This window comes from Podarcis gaigeae, assembly GCF_964106915.1.
Source record: "Podarcis gaigeae genome assembly, chromosome: 7".
NCBI classification, from domain to species: Eukaryota; Metazoa; Chordata; class Lepidosauria; order Squamata; family Lacertidae; genus Podarcis; species Podarcis gaigeae.
This window is the reverse complement of record NC_139683.1, coordinates 38,243,526-38,265,656: the sequence shown is the minus strand read 5'-3', so window position 1 is coordinate 38,265,656 and position 22,131 is coordinate 38,243,526. Positions and strand designations below refer to the sequence as shown.

Sequence of the window (22,131 nt, the reverse complement as noted above, 5' to 3'; positions counted from 1 at the left end):
GTGAGATGGTGCCACATCTAGTTAAGGGCGCACATTTGAGAAACCGTTCTGAAAATATTTAAAACTTGTTTGTTTTTCAATAAACTTTAATCTTCGTTGTTGACTTTACAACCTGACTGAGACTCAGTATTTCACCAGAAGATACCTGGTTGGTGGCAGCGGAAGAATAAAGCAGTGGTGTACAGGTCAATAGTCCGTGAAATGACCGGGGGCTCTGTACGATTGCTACACTCCCCCTTCCACACCCACTCCAAAAATGTGACATTTTGGGGTCATTTCTGGGTTTGGTGCAATGCATGGTTGCACACATATTGAAACTCAGCCTCAACAAGTTTAAGAATCAATAAGTTAAGGAAAGGGAATGCTGAGTGGTGAACATAATGCACAAAAGTATACCATATTTTTTGCTCTATAAGACTCACTTTTTGACTCCTAAAAAGTAAGGAGAAATGTGTGTGCATCTTATGGAGCGAATGCAGTCTGCGCAGCTATCCCAGAAGCCAGAACAGCAAGAGGGATTGCTGCTTTCACTGCGTAGTGATCCCTCTTGCTGTTCTGGCTTCTGAGATTCAAAATATTTTTTTCATTGTTTTCCTCCTCCAAAAACTAGGTGCGTCTTGTGGTCTGGTGCATCTTATAGAGTGAAAAATACGGTATATAACGAAGCCTAGCTCTGGATGTATAGATTGAGGGAGTCAGTGTGCAGAATACAATTTAGAACTGAAAAAGGAGATAAACATTAGGGAAAAATTCTTATGTTTTTGTATTTCCAAGTATAGAGTTCACTTACGTTTTCAGCCAGCTCTGTGGCAGTTTTATTTGGATCATATGGGATGGGTTCTCCAACATATGTCCTCAATTTCACTGGGAACCCTCCATAAGTGGGAAGGAGTACACGTCGAGTTTTCTCATACAGCCATTTTGTCAGCCCTGTAAAAGAAAGTGACTGCATTTCAAATTGGACCTTAGTTAGCATTCTGTTAAGCAATTGCAATCAATCCATGCCAAGGAGGAAGAGTTAAATAATATGAGTACTTGGGGAAAGATATGCAACATATTCAATCAGCTCTTCTCATCTCTTGGCAATTGGGATCATAAGTAGTACAATAGACAGCAAAATATGGTTTGTTTCCTGATCTGTTCCTGTCTATATTGGGCTTCCTACCCCTCTTATAGATTACAGCTTTGTTTTAAATCTAATAGAAAACTAAACAAAGGCATATTTACTCAATACTGAGGCAGGCAGCACAGATAAGTGTCCATGGAATAAACTCTGCTAGTAAGTAGGAAAAAGATAATTGGTTTTTTTTAAAAAAGCATAGTCTATTGTTATAACGTATATTGCCTGAAACTGGATCCCTTGCTCAACCAAGAAACGTAAGATATTTAACTCACTTGTCTTTCCCAAGCTCCTGTACGCTTCACAACTGTTTTGTGTAAATATTGGGATGATGGGCTAGAAGAATGAAAGATGAAACAAAAATGAAAGAAAGGCGAGAACTGGATAATTACTTCGTCCTGACCACCCCACCTTTATTTTTGTTAAGGACAAAGAAGAATGCTTCACATCTGGGATTATTAGGAGAAGCAAGTCATAGATTATGCAATTGGCTTCAAAATATCTATTCAAATATCTCAGATGAAGAAACTTCACAAGTTGTTGCCCAGATTTTCAGGAACTGAAGAGAAAAAAAGGGGGCAAAGGCCATTTTTCTTATTATACGTTATTGATTTCAGTACCTTTTTTAAAAAGCAGGGGTGGGAAATGCTTGGAACTCCAGATATCATTTGACCCTGAAACAGGATATTTGCCATCCTTAGCTATGGAGGATGCTAAATCAAGGATGTCAACACAGTACGTCATATCCAGGATAATTGTGAGGACAATGCAAATTGCCCAAACATCACTCACCACTTTCGCCTCCAAAGCTAGCCGAGCGAAACCTGTATGGTTACCCCAGATTAAGCTGTAGTCATTACTAAAGTTTGCTTCTGTCACTCCACCAGGTGCTATGCCCAATAAATGGCCTTTCTTCAGAATTTCCACACATTCAGCTTTCTTGAAATCTTTCAAGTATATCAAATAAAAACATACTTTCTTCCCTGAAAAAGAAAGCCCCAAATAGAAAAATGCATTTTATATGGCTCTTATTGAGGAAATAGTGTTGATACTATACATGTGTCGTTATTCCAAAGATATTGCTCTATTACGGATCAACTAGGATTTCATGGAATGGGAACTTTATGCTAGTTCCTCTTTTGTTCACAGCCTTTTTTTGGAAAGCACACAGAATGAGGTTGAGTGCTGAGGTGACCACCTTTTGGACAAGTGATCCTCAAGTCAAGTCTCTAGTACAATAGATGGATATTCAAGTTTGCATCATGATAAAAATACAGCCCATAGTGTCTTGCTGGACAATCTTCAATCTTCAATCCCTATAGGCTGCATGGGTTTTGGATACAGTGGACATTCACACATAGACAGATATAGATAGATGATAGATAGATAGATGATAGATAGATAGATAGATGATAGATAGATGATAGATAGATAGATAGATAGATAGATAGATGATAGATAGATAGATAGATAGATTAGATAGATGATAGAGAGAGAGAGAGAGAGAGAGAGAGAGAGAGAGAGAGAATGAATGAATATGGGAGCTTGTAGTCACAGCATAGATATCAGATAGCACATTATCCAGATTACCCCAATTGTTCAATTCCCTGAAGAGGAATGTAGACAATACGAGAAAGCACAATATTTCTGCATGGAAACACAGGAATTACCTTATGATTACTGGGGTAAAAATGTCATTCTCATTTATGTTTTGAGGTCAGATAACATTTACCTGCAATCTGTGATCAAGGGCCAAAACATCCAAACCTACATGCTTTATTGGAAACATAGCCTGATTCAAATAAGATGCCTGAAACATTATTGGGAGAAGAGATTGAGGATGTAAATGGCCCAAAGCAACACTGCACTTTTCACTTCCTTTTAAAATTCTAGATTGACACAGCCCATTTGGATTCTCTACTTCCAAGATCTTAATGCACGAATTTGAATGGACTTCAGAACTGATCCACTCCAACGTTATAGAATGCACTTCATCAGAACTTCAAAGCAACCAACAATATGGATTAGTAGTGTAGAATTTTTGTGGATGATGATACCAAACCGCAGGAATAACTTAGTACTGGGGGCTGAACAATGCAGAGCTTCTGGGCATAAAGTTTATAGGTCAAAGTAATATTGGCAGAGCCATGCTGATGAGTTGTTCAGTCTCTTTTGGGGTTTTTGGAGTGTTTATCTCCTTTTGGCGGTGGACCCAACAGGTCCAGACTGGGTCTGCCCTAACAGCCCATGACCTAGCAGACCTATTGTTGGAGCTCTGGGCACTGACCAGTGTAGATGTCTTGTCTCCTGCAGCTGTCTTTTCATCTCCTGATTACGGCATTGTTTTATGTCAAAATTTGCACATGTTTTTATGTAAAAAAGCACAATTTTAATTTAAATAATGTACCTGGAACCCCATAAAGGGCATGATCAATTACTGTATGGCACAGTCTCCCTTTCTCTAGATAAACTTTTTCCACAAAGTAGGAATAGCTGAGGAGAAAAATTGAGAGATGAAAAATAACAATCCCTGGTCCTTGAGGGAGATGTTCCAAGCCAATAACTTCATAACCGGGATATAATACAAATGGCAACAAATAAATATTATGTTGTTGAAAGGTAAATAAAATATCACTGTAATGGTTCTAGGGGTTGCTCATGCGTAAGTTGCCGCCACTCCTGGCTAGGTTACCTGGTTGAACCCTTTCTGTCTGGACAGCCTTTCACTTTGTGGCTGTCTCAGTCGCTGGCAGAATCCGTCAGTGGGCGTTTCTTGAACTTCTTCCAGCAAAGAAGTTATTTGATGCCAAGTCTCCTCCTACTCTCCCTGCACGGAAGTCTTCTGCGCAGGGAGGGTGTGGGCAGCGGAGTACCCGTGCTCTCCCCACTGGTTTCCGGTGAAGAGTCCTGGAGCCTTCTCTCCTATTCCCCCATCTGCCCCCCTTCACCAATGGTGTTACGCTGATTTCCTTCCCCAGCAGATAGGCTGCCTCTCTCCCTGCTGGGACCCTCTCCGGCATTGCTCTGGAGCCTTCCCTCCGCCTCTGGCTCCGATGGCAGTTCCCTGACATCCACCTCCCCCCCCCCAGGACCCTCCCACCCCGGGCCCGACCTTCTGATCCAACCTCGTCCCTTTCCTTGGGCGACAATGCGGGGAATCCCCTGAAGGAGCTGTCGCCATCCTCTGAGAATTCAAAACCCGCTTCCCACCCACTCCGATCTCTTCCCGTGGGGTGGGCCTCCCAGTCTGATTCTTCTCCCTCTGACGCCTCCCCTCCCTCCTCTTCAGAGGCAGGAAAACCCACAAAGTCCTCTTCGTCGTCTGTGGTTCCAAAATCTTCCTCCCAGAATCTCGCTAGTGGTTTTGGTTTATCTGGGAACAGGCTGTGGAATTCTTCCACCAGATACCCGTCACTGATCGCCTCTGCAGGGACCCACATGTTTTCTGGCCTGGGTTCTCCCTCCCAAGCTACCAAGTACTCCACCTGGCAACCTCGCCACCTTGAATCGAGTATTTCCGTGGCTTGGTTGTGGTGTTCCCTCTCCTCTACCCACGGGTGGGTGGTGACTCCTCCCTCCCTCCCCGGAAATTCCCGCCCCTCCCTGTATGGTGAGAGTAGGGACCTATGGAACACTGGATGTATCTTCATGCTGTCAGGCAACGTGAGCTTGAATGCCATGGGGTTCACCTGCTGTGTTACCTCAAAAGGTCCCAGCTGCCTTGGCTGCAACTTCTTGCACCCTCCCTTCAGGGGTAACCCTTGGGTTGACAACCACACCCGGTCTCCCACCCGTATGGCCTCCCCCTCCTGATGGTGCTTGTCTGCCTGCCTCTTGTAAACTTCCTTGGCCCGCTCCAGGTTCATCTTGAGTTGCTGGTGCAAGGCCTCCATTTCTTCCACAAACTGCTCTGCTGCAGGTACACTCCATCCTTCCTCCCCTCTCCCCGGGAAGGCCCTGGGGTGGCACCCATAATTGGCCATGAACGGGCTCATTCCCGTGGACACATGTTCAGCGTTATTGTACACAAACTCAGCCAGCGCTAGTTTCTCTACCCAATCGTTCTGTCTCTCACTGACGTAGCAGCGTAGGTATTGCTGGAGTATACTGCTTGCCATTCTCATTGTCCGAATTGATTAAGATGTCGTCCAAAAAGGCTATGCAGTTCTTGTACAGCATGGGCCCCAACATGTGGTGCATGAAAGCTTGAAAACAGGCGGAGCCCGATTGTAATCCAAATGGCATGACTAAGTACTCAAAGGCCCCCAGGGGGGTGAACATGGTGGTTTTCCATTCGTCCCCCTCCCTTATCCTAATCAGATTGTATTCTCCCCTGAGGTCCATCTTGGTAAAAAATTTCCCCTGCCTCACCCGCGTTAAAATGTTGTCAATCCTGGGCATTGGGAAGGTTACGGGTTCTGATACCAGGTTCAACCCCCTATAATCTACAACTAATCTGGGCTGATTAGTCTCCTTTTTGTCCACAAAGAACACCGGACTGCCCCCCACCGCCTTTGATTCCCTTATGAAACCCCTCTTCAGGTTCTTGTCAATAAACTGCCGCAACTCCTGCATCTCCTGGTCAGACATGGCATACAGCTTACCCACCGGCAGCTGAGCCCCTGGGAGTAAGTTGATTTGGCAGTCAAAGGGTCTATGGGGGGGTAGTCTATCCGCCTCCTTCTCACTGAAGACTTCCTTCTGGTCAGTATATTGTGGTGGCACCTCCCCTTTTGTTTCTACCGCCAGCCCAGCCACCCTGGCCACTGTCATTCTTGGGTTCTCCCCCCCCCCCTAGACAGTGTTCCAAGCAGTAGGCTGACCCAAAGGTGACTGACCGCTGATGCCATGACACTACTGGATCATGCAGTGCCAGCCAGCTCATTCCCAGTATTATTGGGGGTCCTGCCAGTGCGGCCACGTGAAAGGCAATGGTCTCTGTGTGCCTGGAAACCCTCATTCGCATTGGCGGGGTCTGGTGTGTCACTCCCCCCCCCCAGAAGTTCCCTGCCATTGATGGTGGTCACTTGCAAGGGAAAATCCAGGGACAGTAGGTGGAGTTGGTGCTCCAGAGTGAAGTCCCTGCTGAAGAAATTGCAGGAGCTCCCCAAATCCAGCAGCCCCTCAACTTTGACTGGGTGCCCATTGAGGAGTTCTAGCACCACTTCTATGGCTATAGCTGCCCTGGGAGGGTCAGGCTGGGACACTTTTATTAGTTGCTGGCCTGGCTGCTGCCCCCGCTGGTTGGCAGCCAGGCATTGCCGTTTCCCTGCGCCTGCCCTTCCTCCCCCTTCTCCTCGCAGCCAGCAGCCCCCACCATTCCTTGCCAGGCCTTTCTTTGAGGGCAGACCCTGGCAAAATGTCCTGGTCGTTGGCAGAGGAAACACTTTTTGGCGGTCATCCAGTCCTTCCCCTCCCTCTTGCGACCTTCACTGGAGTTTGAAACCTCTCTCGCGCGCGCACCATCTATCTCCATTGGCTCAGCCGCCTGAGAAAGCTGTCTTGGTATTTCAGGAATGCGGTAGTCATGGCAACGTTCCCCTCTCACTTCGCGTTTCTCCTGAGCCCGTGCTTCCTGCCGCACTCCAATCGCAAGCACAGCCTTGGTCAGCTGATCAATCGACTGTGGGCAGGGCGGACGGGACAGCTCGTCCTTCACAGTTGGGGACAACCCCTTCTCAAACATTTGTATCGGTTCAGCGTCCAGATCCCACCCGAGCCGGTGGATCAACATCGCGAAGCGTGACCAGTAGTCTCTAACTGACTGACTCCCCTGCTTGCACCCCATCAATTCCCGCCGAGTCACACTTTGCTCCACTTCACTGGAGCACATTGCATTCATCGCCTGGAAGAATTTCTTAAGGTCCTTCAAGGCATCATTTTGCGTTGCCATTAGGGGCCTGATCCATTCGCACGCCCCATCCTCCAGATGCCCCACAATGTAGGCTACCCTCTCTCCATCATCAGCAAAGTCATTATGCTGCAGTTCCAAAGTGTACTCTATTTCCGTTCGGAACGCATTGTAGTCCTGGGGTTTTCCCCCAAATTTGTGTACCAGCCCCGGTACCTTTCTTGCGATGGGGGTGGGTCTGACCTGTGCATCCTGAGTCCGTCTTTCGTCCAGCCGCGCTGTCAGGAGAGCCACATGCTGTTCCAAATCTCGGCTCCTCTCTACCAGACTTTGCACTCCAGCTGCTTGCTCCGTCTCTCCGGCTGCCCTGGTTTGGCTCATCGTGCTGCCTCTCTGGAGCTGCGCACAAGCAACGTCGGTGACTGACGGATTGCTGTAATGGTTCTAGGGGTTGCTCGTGCGTAAGTTGCCGCCACTCCTGGCTAGGTTACCTGGTTGAACCCTTTCTGTCTGGACAGCCTTTCACTTTGTGGCTGTCTCAGTCGCTGGCAGAATCCGTCAGTGGGTGTTTCTTGAACTTCTTCCAGCAAAGAAGTTCTTTGACGCCAAGTCTCCTCCTACTCTCCCTGCGCGGAAGTCTTCTGCACAGGGAGGGTGTGGGCAGCGGAGTACCCGTGCTCTCCCCACTGGTCTCCGGTGAAGAGTCCTGGAGCCTTCTCTCCAATTCCCCCATCTGCCCCCCTTCACCCCTGGTGTTACGCTGATTTCCTTCCCCAGCAGATGAGCTGCCTCTCTCCCTGCTGGGACCCTCTCCGGCATTGCTCTGGAGCCTTCCCTCCACCTCTGGCTCCGATGGCAGTTCCCTGACAATCACAATATTTTATTGGAAGAAAATAGTTTGTTTTGGAAAGTGGGGGGCAATGAAATTTAAGATCAGGTACAAAGCTCTGTGTTCCAGCATTCTGGATGCCAGGAGAGCATCCAAGAGGAGCAGGACTTTCTCTGTGGTGGTCAGAGAACTAATGGGGGCAGGAGGGGACTTCTCTCCTGGAATATTCATTCCTTGCTTCATTTCGGACGCAAATGGAAACATTTTTGCCCAGTCTTTGATTGAACTATTTTGCTCTTCTAATCTACTTTAAGCTTTATGTGTGTTTGAGCCTTTAACATGATATCATACTAAATATTTTAGAGACTTTATGTGAAGGGCACTATTACCCTTCTATACAGAACACTTCTTTGGGGAAAAGCTATCCAGGACCAGGAGCACATTTCTTCCACATCCCTAGGAGCACCAACCTCAGGCATCTTTAGACCATCTTCTGAATATACAAAGTGAGAAAGCTGTTTCCCAGACAGATGCACCATTGACCATGTCATAAGTAGCTATAGTGTTTTATCCTTGGGAACCAAACTTGGCTTTAGTAGTATATTTTTGATTTGTGCTTCAACTCTTAAAGCAACATCAACATACCCTCCAACATTTCTCAGATGAAAATAAGCATGTCAATAATAATAACAATAATAATTTTATACTTTATACCCCACCCATCAGACTCAGTTGCCCCAGCCACTCTGGGTGGCTTACAACATATATAAAAACATTAAACATTTTTTTTAAAAAAAACTCTGTATACAGGGCTACTTTGAGATGTCTTCTAAAGGTTGTATAGTTGGTTAACTCCTTCACTCAGGAGTCACATACCTCAATACCCTCCAACATTTCTCAAATGAAAATAGGAACATCCTAAGGAAAAGCGGGGCATTCCAGGATCAAATCAGAAACCCTGCCAGGATGGCATCTGTAAATCCGGGACTGTCCCTGGAGTACAGGAATACTTGAAGGGTTTTTAGCAGTCTTCTGGGAGAAATTGAGAATATAAGAAGAATCCTGTTGATGAGCCAAAGGCCTCTATAGCCCACCGTCCTGTTTCTCGCAATGTCCATCTAAAGGAGTACTTAAATCATACCAACTTCTATGAAAAAATGGAAAGGTTTTGCTCAAGTGAATACCAAAGTGTTAAGTACTGTGCATACACAATTGTACATTTGGACACTTCCAAAAGTATATATTTTATGGAACAAAACATGACACATAACAGATAGAAGACATGGGTTGATTTCCACCAAAATATTTCAATCAATAATCATTTAATATAACTAAGATCCTCATTGTAATATGAAGTATTAGCATATGATATTCAGTGGAAAAACAAAATTCAAAATTCAAGCCTGTTCCTAAACAATACAATTGGCACCCTGGGCCGCAAAAAGCTTCCGAGGTGGATCAATTCCTTAATACTAATGGATTACAAAAAATACCCCTGGAAATGAGAACAAACCTGAACTGTAACATTACACAGCAAGAAATTGAAAGTGCCATTCAAAATCTTCAACTTGGCAAGTCCCCAGGCCCTGACGGCCTAACCTCCAAATATTATAAAGTTTTAAAGGACTATTTGATACAACCTTTGATGGAGGTTTGCAACCAGATAATGGAGGGAAGGAAGGCACCGGAAACGTGGAAAGAAGCTTTCATCACATTGATACCTAAATTAGAAACTGAAAAGACTCAACTTAAGAATTACCGCCCCATTTCACTCCTAAATGTGGATTATAAAATTTTTGCAGATATCTTGGCAAGTAGACTTAAAAAAGTACTAAATGAAGTGATTCATAAGGACCAGGCTGGCTTTCTCCCTGGTAGGCATTTGTTTGATAACACAAGAAACATTATTGACATTTTGGAACTTCTACAAACAAATCTTAATACCAGAGCGGTTTTAATTTTTATTGATGCAGAGAAGGCCTTTGATAATATTTCTTGGATGTTTATGAAGAAAAATTTGGAAGGGATGGGAGTGGGTATAGAAAATGGTATAGAAGCAATCTACACAGAACAAAAAGCTAAATTGATAGTAAACAATGTGGTGACAGAGGAGTTTAAAATTGAAAAAGGGACACGTCAGGGGTGCCCTCTATCCCCCCTATTGTTCATTTCAGTTCTGGAGGTGTTGCTAAACATGATTAGAAAGGACCGGTTGGTTCAGGGAATTGAGGTCGGAGTGAAACAATATAAATTGAAAGCATTTGCAGATGACTTGGTATTAACACTTCAGGAACCAGTCTCCAGTACTAAAAGAGTGCTAGAATTAATTTCTGACTTTGGTCGGGTGGCGGGGTTTAAGTTAAATAAGCAAAAAACCAAGGTTTTAGCAAAAAATTTGACAGTTACAGAAACAGATGAGTTCTCTAAAGAAACGGAGTTGAATGTGGTTAAAAAAGTAAAATACCTAGGGGTGTACCTGACCTCCAAAAATTTGAATTTGTTTAAAGATAACTATGAGAAATGTTGGTCTGAAATCAAAAGAGATTTGGAAACATGGTCAAGATTGAAACTTTCCTTGTTAGGCCGAATAGCTGCTGTAAAGATGAATGTATTGCCGAAAATGTTATTTTTGTTTCAGGCCCTACAGATCGTGGACAAGGTGGAATGTTTTGGAAAGTGGCAGAAGGATATTTCTAAGTTTGTTTGGCAGGGCAAAAAGCCCCGAATAAAGTTTAAAATATTAACTGATGCGAAAGAAAGAGGGGGATTTGCCCTGCCAGACTTGAGGCTATATTATGAATCTGCAGCCTTCTGCTGGTTGAAAGATTGGATTTTATTGGAGAACACTGACGTCCTAGATCTGGAAGGGTTTGACAATGCGTTTGGGTGGCATGCATATTTGTGGTATGACAAGGTTAAAGTGCACAAATTGTTTAAAAACCATATTGTCAGAAGAGCAATCTGGAGGGTCTGGACAAAATATAAAGACTTATTGGAGAGTAAGACTCCGAGGTGGCTCTCACCGGTGGAGGCCAAGGCACGTAAGAGACTTAATATGGAGGCCCACTGGCCTAAATATTGGGAAATAATTGAAAAAATTGGAGACAATTGGAGGTTGCTAAGCTTGGAGAAATTGAAAACTAAGGTACGAGACTGGCTGCACTATGCGCAAATTCAAGAGGTATTTAAAATAGACAAAAAAGTTGGATTCCAGGTGGAAAAATCGAAACTAGAGACTGAATTGTTAGAGCCTAAAAGTAAACTACTTTCGAGAATGTATAACTTGCTGCTTAAGTGGAATACACAGGACGAGACAGTCAAATCCGCTATGATAAAATGGGCTCAGGATGTGGGGCATAACATTATGTTTGTAGACTGGGAAAGGTTATGGAACACCGGTTTGAAATTTACGGCATGCACTGCCTTGAAGGAAAATATTATGAAAATGGTATACCGGTGGTACATGACCCCAGTCAAGCTAGCTAAGATATATCATCTGTCTGACAACAAATGTTGGAAATGTGGAGAGGCGGAAGGGACATTCTTTCATCTCTGGTGGACCTGCCCGAAAGTGAAGGCCTTCTGGGAAATGATCCATAATGAACTAAAAAAGGTATTGAGATTTACCTTACCTAAGAAACCAGAGGCCTTCCTTCTGGGCATGGTGGACCAGAGAGTGCTTAAGAAGGACAGAACCTTTTTCATGTATGCTACCACAGCAGCAAGGATCCTGATCGCAAAATATTGGAAGACACAAGATTTACCCACCCTGGAGGAATGGCAATCGCAGTTGATGGACTATATGGAACTGGCTAAAATGACTGGCAGAATCCGAGACGTGGGAGAAGAAACAATTGAGGAGGACTGGGAAAAGTTTAAGGACTATTTGAAAAAACACTATAAGCTGTATGAATGTTAAAAAATGCACTTTTCAGGAAACTCTAGCTTCAGCAAATGTAAGTTAATGAAATGAAAATTAAGACACAAGAATTTAGAGGTAAAATAATGAAACAACTTTATTGTGTTTAACACAAAGCATATAAGAATTGGGTTACAGTAAAATTGAAATTAGGGAACATAATAAAATGGTAGATACAATAAGTTTTGAAATAAGTTAACAAATTGCTGATGCTTTATAAGACAGGGAACGCAGGGTTTGGAGGATGCGGGGAAGTCCTTTAGAATGGATGGAAAAAGAATATGGAAATTTGTTATTCTTCTACTCTATTTTCTCATAACCACTCTTTATTCTTTTTTCTGTATTTCTCAAAAGCAATAAAAATATTTAAAAAAAAAAACAATACAATTGGCACCCTATCTCTCTCATATTCAGTCTTCTTCCACTTATTTTGCTTTCTTGTTTCTTTAAAGATGTCAGGAAATATTTATGTAAGGGGAAACAATGCTCCTCTCAGCAAGGGTCAAATTACCCCATGGTGTCACATAATCTTGGTCAGATGCCTCCATCAGCAATCTAAGCCACCCGATTCTATGCCCCCTGGAGTGTCCTGATAAGGCCCAAGGGCAGCTCCACATAGAACACACTACAGTAGCGCAGACTATATTTCTGGGAACCTGGCCCTACAGTTGGTCTATTTTATGATAAAGGTAATCAATCAAGGGGACCAAATCTGATTCAGTTCTAAATTTAGGTCTGAACCTAAATTTTAATGGATCTAGATTACCAGTTTCACCCAGAAACACCTGCAGCTGCTCCACAAATACTTCTTCTCTGTTTCAAGGAATACCTCTCCTCTGCAAAAAGAGAGTAAAACAGACCATCATATGTGTATGCAAACATTGCTCTGACAATTGACAAACGCATGCTGAACTTCTTTCGCCTCCACCTGACAATACTGAACATGTACCAAATATCAGAGACCCTTTGATGTCAAAGCTTTTTTGGTCTTGATCAAGCAATGCATACTGCAGGGGCAACTCCTGAAGAAGCTTTTCAACCAGCTGCCTGCAGTAAAATCAGCATGGCAGGATTTAATTTCAGTGATCAAACACATGGTATTGGAGAGCTCAGAAAATGCCTGGAGCACAAGTGACTGGCCCAGTTTATTGGAGTAGAACTGATTACTGAGGATGATTACTTGAGATTCAGTATTCTAACCCAGTAGCGTTAATGAAATCCTCATTTGCTGTAGAATTAAAGAGTCACGTGCCAATGAAAGAGCTTTCACTTATGCACTAGGATTCAATATTGCAACAGAACATGTTGTTCAGGTTGTGTATTACACAACATACATATTGTACCTGACTGGAAGGGAGAGACTACCATGAAAGGGAGAAAGCTACCTTTACTCTGTGACCCAATATGTTATTGTGCAATATGAATGCTATTGTAGGTGTGACTCCATATTTCATGTTTGATTACAAATGGCCACAACTTCCAAGCAGCCGGCGCCCTAAGCCGTTTTCACAATGCAGTTTCTTCATACAGATGGCACACCTTTCACAGTTTCTTGACACCACTACATAAAGAGACGTGTTTCAATAAGGCTGGAAATTAGCCATCGAAAAAGTGCAGCAGACAGGATTTCAGGTGCTTTCACAGAGAGGTGACTGAATTAAAGGCAATTTAGGCTTACCAGGAATATAAGTAAAAACTTTTGTTCATAGAATCCTAAAGTGTAGAGTTCGGAGGGGACACAGGGGTCATCTAGTTAACCCCTTGCAATGCAGGAATCTCAGGAAACAATCCCTGGTTAGTTTTGTAAATGTTCTAATGTTCTTAAGTATGCTTAAGTATGTAGGCGCAAACAGTTTGAGGCAGCCTTACCTGCAACCGCAGACTCATCCGAAAGACTGTGAAGCTCCTTTTAACACCAGTGCAACTCCTCCCTAGCAGTGCTTTTCCTATTGTGAAGGGGAGATCCACTTCAGGCCTCCCCCAGAATGCCCCCTTGGGGGGACTTCTGCTGGGTGGTGCTGAGGAACCACAGGCACTTGGCCCACCACAGAAAAGTAAGCTCTTTGTTGCTTGGGTGCTGCTGGCCTCATTGCCATGAATGTACCGGTAACCAAGTGGCCAAGATAGGACACACTCCTGGCCTTGTTGACCATCTGTATAATGGGGCTAATACTCTGAGGATCTTGAAGGAAGATAAGGTGAATATCTGCAACTAGGAAATGTCCCCTCCAGCAGATACTCCAGCCCCAAGAACGGGCAGGGTGGGTTCATTTGTGATCCAAATCTCTCCCTTAGTAAGTACCATTTATTTACTTATTTATTACTGTTTGTTTACATTTGTTTGTTTGTTTATTAGATTTGTTAGTTGCTTTATCTTGCCCAAAGCAACCCTAAGCGACTTACATTGGCCCAATGTGCATAAACATTGATGCCAAACTATTGGCATGAAAGAAACCGCTAGCCCAGGTTCAGATAACATGATAAATTGGACTTTCAATACCTGCTGCATGCTATTGCCCTATAATTTGTTTTTATGGTTTAAAGTGATATACAAACCAAGCTATTAATTTCTGTGCCCTCAAGAAAAAATGAGGCTTTTAAACCTCCTACATATTTACCTGGGAGTAAGCTTCCTTTTGCACAGGAGGACTTGCTCCTGATTAGGGCTGGGTGGTGTTGGGTTTTGAACATTGTGGTTTGGTGATAAATCCACTTTGGTTTTTTTTTTAATAAAGTTTTTATTAAGAATTTTGTTAATACAGTAGAGAAAAGATAGAATAAACAGATAATAGACAGAAAAAAGAACAAACATAAAATTTAACATATTGTAGTACCCATCTTTTCTTCAGCCTTTGGACTTCCTCACATCTCCCGCTCTTGCGTTCCAAATTTATAAAACTTTAGCCAGCAACTTATCACCTTGTTTCAATTCTTATTATACACATTTCCAATGTTTTGTCCCTAACTTTGAATATTTTTATCTAGGTCTTAAATACCTAATTTTAACACAATATTTATTCAAAATTTATTTTTCTCATAAAATTCACTCATTCTCATAATCTTGTCAACTAACTTTATGGGCCCTGTTATTTTCAAATCTCTCATCCTTCTTAGCACTCATATAATTTACAATGTTTTTGTAGATAGTCCTTGAATTTCTTCCAGTCCTCTTCCGCGGCTTCCTCTCCCAGGTCTCGGATTCTGCCGGTCATTTCTGCAAGCTCCATGTAGTCCATCAGTTGCATCTGCCATTCTTCCAGCGTGGGCAAATCTTGAGTTTTCCAATACTTAGCGACGAGTATCCTTGCTGCTGTTGTTGCATACATAAATAATGTTCGATCATTCTTTAACACCCTCTGGTCAACAATGCCCAAAAGGAAGGCCTCTGGTTTCTTGGGAAAGGTATACTTAAATACCTTTTTCAGCTCATTATATATCGTTTCCCAGAAGGCCTTAACCTTAGGGCAGGTCCACCAGAGGTGAAAGAACGTTCCTTCAGTTTCCTTACATTTCCAACACTTATTGTCTGATAGGTGATATATTTTTGCTAGCTTGACTGGGGTCATGTACCACCTATATATCATTTTCATAATATTTTCTTTCAAGGCATTACATGCCGTAAACTTCATACCGGTGGTCCATAACTTTTCCCAGTCAGCAAACATAATATTGTACCCAATGTCCTGTGCCCACTTTATCATAGCTGATTTAACTGTTTCATCCTGTGTATTCCACCTCAGCAGCAAGTTATACATTCTTGAAAGTAATTTGGTCTTGGGTTCTAACAGTTCTGGTGATAAATCCACTTTGACACCTTCTCAGCTGGGAAGGGGGAGCACCTTAATGGAGCCCCCACCCCGCTGCTGGCTCAGCTCCTGCAATCAGTGGTGGGTTGGGGGCTGTATAAAACTGCTTGGGTGAGGTGAGGGCAACGGTCTCAGCCAAGCAGTTTAAAGAGGCAGAGGAAGGAGCAACTGTTTCACCTATGCAGCTTCTTTCTCCCTTGGCCAGTATGAGAGCAGACAATGAGGTTTCACTCATCCTTCTGAGTCCCTCTGCCTCCAGCACCCGGCTGCAGCTTGTTTCTCCCTTGGCGCTGGTAGCAGAGGGACTCAGTATGTGGCGGTTTCACCAGCATTACAGTGGTGCCCTGCAAGACAAACGCCTCGCAAGACGGAAAACCCGCTAGACGAAAGGGTTTTCCGTTTTGGAGGCGCTTCGCAAAACGAATTTCCCTATGGGCTTGCTTCGCAAGACGAAAATGTCTTGCGAGTCCCTGCGGGGGTTTTTTCCCCTTTTCAACCCCTTTTTCTAAGCAGCTAAGCTGCTTATCAGCTGATCCGCTAAGCTGATAAGCCGCTAAAAGCCGCTAAACCGCTAATAGCGCTAATCCTCTAAGCTGTCAATGGGCTTGCTTCGCAAGAAGAAAAAACCGCTATATGAAGAGCCTCACGGAACGGATTAATTTCGTCTTGTGAGGCACCACTGTATACCGCTGAGTGAAACTGCCATCATAGTCTGCCCCTTATACCAGTCCCGGGCGATGTATTGATACATTGCCTAGGCCTACATGTGAGTAAATAGCAGAAGTCAGCACTGTGAATGTGTAAGGCCATGGCACCCTGGTGTGTCTTGAAGATGCCCCAGAAAAACTAAGAGACATATTGTAGTGGCAACCACATGTTTAAGGTCCCATTTGGCTCTGAGTTTTTATATCTGGGTTTCTAACCTTGCCCTGGCGGGGGGGTGTTGGTTTTCTCTCTCTCTCTCTCTCTCTCTCTCTCTCTCTCTCTCCAGTAAAAAACTGATGGAGAAAACAGTCTAAAATTGAGAGTATATGGCCATGGGGAAAGTTGGGGGATGGTGGGAATCCAGACTCCATTGCTGAATTCACTCACTCATGGAATTAACAACCTGGCAAAAAGTCCTTTTTGGAAATAAAAATGGCTAACTAGCAGAAAATGCCTTTTACAAATATAAAAGAATTGTCACTGTTTTAATGCAGCTGATTTATAGGGATTACTCTTTCAGGTGTAACATTATTTTATGTTTCAGTTAAACACCCACCCTCCCATTACACACTTTGATTCTGACTCTAGCAGTGTAAGTCCTCAAAAAGGGGCATTCTGGGAGTCTTGCAGGATAGGGCAAGAAAGGACTTGCACCTCTTCGAAAACTTTTGCATAGACAGGAGGTGCTGAGCTACTGAGCTACCAATCCTTCCAAATAAGTCATATACAATCCAGTACAATTCTCTGTATGTTTATTTGGTTTTTATTACATAATTATTAAATTTTCCAATTACAGAACTATGGTTTGTTTTATATGGACTAGTTAGCTTTGTCACCCTTATCAAATCGTTCTGAAAGAGCTCTTAATATACTTCCTGGCATTTTTTGGTGTCTATCCCGAAGATTTTCAAATGCAGTCTTGGTCTGTTGAAAAAAACAAAAACAAAGGAATACATTATGTTATAGCTAAAGGAATAGGAGAAAGCTAAAGGAGTCAGCCCCAGTAGCATTAAAAAAAACAACAACATTTTTTCCAGCTAAAGAAGCACAATATGTAATTTCTTTCTGGGATCAGAAGTAAGGGCAGATAAGGATTTTTAGGTAATTGTGGCAGGAAACCATCTCTCCAGATCCTAAGGCATATGCAACTGGCTCCCCAGCAAAGGATAGGGAGGAAATTACTGTCTCCTTGCATATTGAACCTTGAGCATGAACCCATAATGCTCACCCAGACCCTGCTTTGCAGTGTTCAGCCAAAATGCATGTACCAAGCCTAAGAGGAACTATGCAAGTCCTACTAGGCATACTGCCTTGGCAGGTCCCTAAAGGGCACCCTTAACACAATAATGCCTCAGTAAAGCTAATCTTTCTCTCCACAACTTTCTCATCTGTACAGATTTAACGCGGTAGGAACAAACAAACCACACCACTGTCAAATGACAATGACTGCATCCCAACAATGTGAAATAAAAGAAAGGAACCACAGGACAACCAAGGAATCAACCCCCCCCCCCACACACACACACAAAATAAATTACTTCTCCACCCCTTCAAACAAGCAACCAAAAGCCGGAACTAGATGTGGGGAAGGAGAGGGTGAAGCAAGAATGAAAGCAGATAGTTCTTGGGGGAGACGAGAGCAACCATGAATATTAAGGGTCTGGAAAGGAAACCTTATGAGTAACAGTGAAAGTAGCTGGGTATTTTCAGCCTGAAAAAGAGGGGACTGAGAAGCGTTATGATAGCCATTTTTAAATATCTTAAGGGCTGTCACATAGAAGATGGAGTAAGCTTATTTTCTCCTGCTCTGCAGGGTAGGACTCAAACCGATGCCTTATAATCATCATTATCATCATCATGTTTTTAATTTATACTCCACCCATCTGACAGGGTTTCCATGGCCACTCTTCAAGTTGCAAGAAAGGAAATTCCACCTCAACATCAGGAAGAGCTTTCTGACAGTGAGAGCTGTTTTGTCAGTTCAACAGTCTCCCCTGAACACACTTTTTAATTGTATATATTGCCAATTATCCATCCCATATTGTTTTAATTCTTCATATGTTTTTAATTTTAACTTTCCTTGGTCTTCTTCCAGTATTTGTCTATATGTTGCCCAGTTTGGATTCATATTGAGTTTTTTAACTGCATGGGCTTCTAATGGAGAGATCCATAAAGGGACTATGATTTTTGAAGCCATTATGTACCTTAACCGTCTTGTACACTAGGTAGGCGTGCCATCCATACCTATTGTCAAAACCTTCTAGATTTAAAATACTAGTGTTTTCCAATATAATCCATTCTTTTAGCCATGCCAGACATTCTGCTTGATAGTATAATTTTAAATTCGGTAATGCGAGTCCTCCTCTCTCCCTTGTATCTGTTAATAGTTTATACTTTGTGTGGTTTTTCGGTTGTCAAAACCTTCTAGATTTAAAATACTAGTGTTTTCCAATATAATCCATTCTTTTAGCCATGCCAGACATTCTGCTTGATAGTATAATTTTAAATTCGGTAATGCGAGTCCTCCTCTCTCCCTTGTATCTGTTAATAGTTTATACTTTATGTGTGGTTTTTCGGTTTGCCATATGAATTTTGTTAGATATTTTCTCCATTCATCAATTTTCTTTAATTATTATTGGTATTGTTTGGAACATATATATCATTTTGGGTAAATCATTCATCTTAATTGTATATATTCTCCCCATTAATGTCAGCTTTAATCTACTCCAGGTTTCTAGATCTCTTCTAATTTTCTTCCAGGCTTTTTCATAATTGTTTCAAAATAGATTAATATTTTTCATCGTCAATTCTATACATAAATGTTTTGCTTTTGTTTTGTAACAATTTCCAAACCTAATTTCTTCTGTAATTTGTTCTTTTCTAATTCCTGTATGTTTTTTACCATAAGTTTTGTTTTTGACATATTTATTTTGAAGCCTGCTACTTTCCCAAACTCATTCATTATCCTCAATGCTTTCATTAAACTGCTTTCTGGCTCCTCAGTTGTTAATATAATATCTTCCGCAAAAGCTCTAATTTTGAAAACATCCTTGCCTAATGTAATTCCCTTTATCTCTTTTTCTTTATTTTTCATGCTTGTTCTTATACAAGGAGAAAAAGAGTCAGACGGAACCCTGACCAAAGGCCTGGCAGAACAGCTCCGTCTTGCAGGCCCTGCAGAAAGATGTAAAATCCCACAGTGTTAGAAACTTCAGAATCTAGACCAGAATGGAAAAATCCAGGCAGCAATATTTTTTAAAACACAAGTTTTATTGACTTTGGTTTAATTTGTCAGACAAATAAAGCAAAGGGGTGCATTCAGGAAAAATGAGAGAATGCCCCCGAACACCAGGGGCAGACAGTTTTTATCCCCTTAGGCAAAGCAAAGTTCAGCCCTTGACCCACCCCTTACATATTCCTCTTTATGCATATTCATTGAAGCTCAACCAATTAAAGAATTGATGGTGGCCCTTCGGTTCCAAGTTGCATTATCCACTAGGTGGCGCTGCGAGCTTATAATGCTCTTGACCTATTTGCAATTCCCGTAAATGCTCCTTGACCCCCCGCCTCTTTCTGTGGTTTTTAGTTTGCTTTCTAAGATGGCTTTCAGCTTATAAAATGGCTCCAGCCTGGCTCTCCAAAGTGGACCTCTGGTCTCCACTCCTTCAACAGGGCCCTAGTCACTTGTGAGAGAGCGTTCCACCAGGCCAGGGCCATGGCCAAAAACGCCCTGGCTCTGGTCGAGGCCAGTCTGATCTCCTTGGCGGCCAGAATCTTTAGGATGTTGTTATTTGTAGACCGCAAGGTCCTCCGTGGGGCATACCAAGAGAGGCGGTCCCATTGGTACGAGGTTAAGCAGAGGCTGGATGGCCATCTGTTATGGATGGCCATCTGTTATGGATGCTTTAGCTGATATTCCTTCATTGCAGAGGAGTAGACTAGATGACGCTTGGGTCCTTTTCAACTCTAAAATTCTATGATTCTATATCTAAAAATGTGTTGGGCATTCAAGGTTGGTAGCTCAGAGGGCATTTAATTAGTCTCAACAAGTTAAGCAGAGGAAAAGCTGAGTGATCAATATAATGCACAAAAATATATATAATGAAACCTAGCTCTGGGTCATACAGAATGAGAAGCCAGTATGCAGAATACAATTTAGAACTGAGAAAGTGAAAAACAATAGGAAAGATTATTCTGTTTTATATTTCCTAGTACTTACTTTTTCAGCCAGCTCCGTGGCATCCCACCAGATCTGGGACATTGGAAGATGGCAATCTGATGCATTCAAACTTTATATTCACTTTTAAGCAAAAAGCTATATCTAACGTACTGGTTTGTGCTCGTCAAGTCATGTGCCCACGATTCTAGGAACAAGGAGGAAATATTTCTTCTAGTCCTTTACTCTGAGGGAATGTTGTCTGTAAACATGGCCATAAAAGTGGAGTGACCTGTTTCCTCCTGACTAACTGTATATTGATTTGGCTAGTTTAATTTAATTTACAGATCCTTTAGGCTGCTATATTTTTAAAAATATAACCTTTTGTCCACAATATTTCATTTCATTTTCATTTCAATACTATGCCCTGAGTCTTCCTTAAGGTGTAGTTTGTGTTGAGAAACACCCTGGGATCTTCGGATGAAGGACAGTATACAAATTTAAGAAAGAAAGAAATGAATTGGAAATAATTATTCATCCTACATTCTGTCTTAATTGCAAGGACTTGGTGAGAAAGAACCTCTCCACTAATTTACAGTTTTACCTGTTGCTGCTATTTTATTTACCTGCGGTTTTTTGCAGATACACTGTTTTTGTATTCTACAGCATTGTTTTATATTTAATAGCATTGTTTCATGTCATATTTGACACATGTTTTATACAAAAAAGCACAATTTTAATTTAAATAATTTACCTGGAAGATTATACAAGAAGTGATGAACTACTGAATGGCACAGTCTTCCTTTCTCTTCATAAGCTTTGCACACAAAGAAGCAATAGCCGCGAAGCCAAATTGAGTGATGAAAAATAACAATCCCTGGCCCTTTAGGGAGATGTTCCAAGCCAATAACTTCATAACCTGAAAATAATAGAAATGGCAACAAATATTATGTTGTTGAAAGGTAAATAAAATATCACAATATTTTATTGGAAGAAAACAGTGTGTTTTGGAAGGGGGGGAAATGAAATTTAAGATCAGGTACAAAGCTCTGCTATGTATTCCAGCATTCTGGATGCCAGGAGAGCATCCAAGAGGAACAGGACTTTCTCTTTGGTGGTCGCAGAACTAAAGAGGGCAGGAGGGGACTTCTCTCCTGGAATATTCATTCCTTGCTTCCTTTTGGACGCAGATGGAAACATTTTTGCCCAGTCTTTCAGTTATTTTGCTTTTTTAATCTACTTTATGTGTGTTTGACCCTTTGAGATGGTTTAACATGGTATCAACCTAAATGTTTTGGAGACTTTTATTTATTTATTTGAAGGGCAGTATTACCCTTCTGTACAGAGCGCTACTTTGGGGAAGAGCTAGGCCCAGGCTTAGTTTTTGTAGTGTTTTTCTGATTTATGCTTCAACTCCTAAAGCAACATCAAAATACCCTCCAACATTTCTCAAATGAAAATAAGCACATCAATTATTAATAATAATTAATAAATAATACTAATAATACTGTAGTAGTAATAATAATAATAATATAACAATAATAATTGTATTCGTTATACCCCACCCATCAGACTGGGTTGCCTCAGCCACTCTGGGTGGCTTACAACATAAATAAAAATATTAAACGTTAAAAAACTTTTGTATACTTGGCTGACATTTCTCTGATGAAAATAGAAACAGCCTAAGGAAAAGCAGGGCATTCCAGGATCAAATCAGAAACCCTACCAGGATGGTTTCGGTAAAT

At 42.2% G+C, this 22,131-nt stretch overlaps 1 protein-coding gene across 3 annotated transcripts in view; it reads right to left on the bottom strand.

Annotated features, from left to right (window-relative positions):
* Positions 1 to 724: 724 nt before the first annotated feature.
* Positions 725 to 22,131, bottom strand: part of LOC310848639 (DGAT1/2-independent enzyme synthesizing storage lipids-like) — a 62,671-nt gene continuing 41,264 nt past the window's right edge. Inside the window, exons 3-6 of one of the 3 annotated variants that reach the window (XM_083748015.1) lie at positions 21,141 to 21,305; positions 1,913 to 2,103; positions 1,396 to 1,456; positions 725 to 930 (exon numbers count right to left, since the gene is read on the bottom strand). In XM_083748015.1, coding sequence (XP_083604141.1) covers positions 740 to 930; positions 1,396 to 1,456; positions 1,913 to 2,103; positions 21,141 to 21,305 — 608 coding nt within the window. In that variant the 3' untranslated portion in view covers positions 725 to 739. Of the gene's footprint in view, positions 931 to 1,395; positions 1,457 to 1,912; positions 2,104 to 16,965; positions 17,155 to 21,140; positions 21,306 to 22,131 lie in introns of those variants that run through there. The other 2 variants (XM_083748014.1, XM_083748013.1) reach the window with 2 other exon arrangements.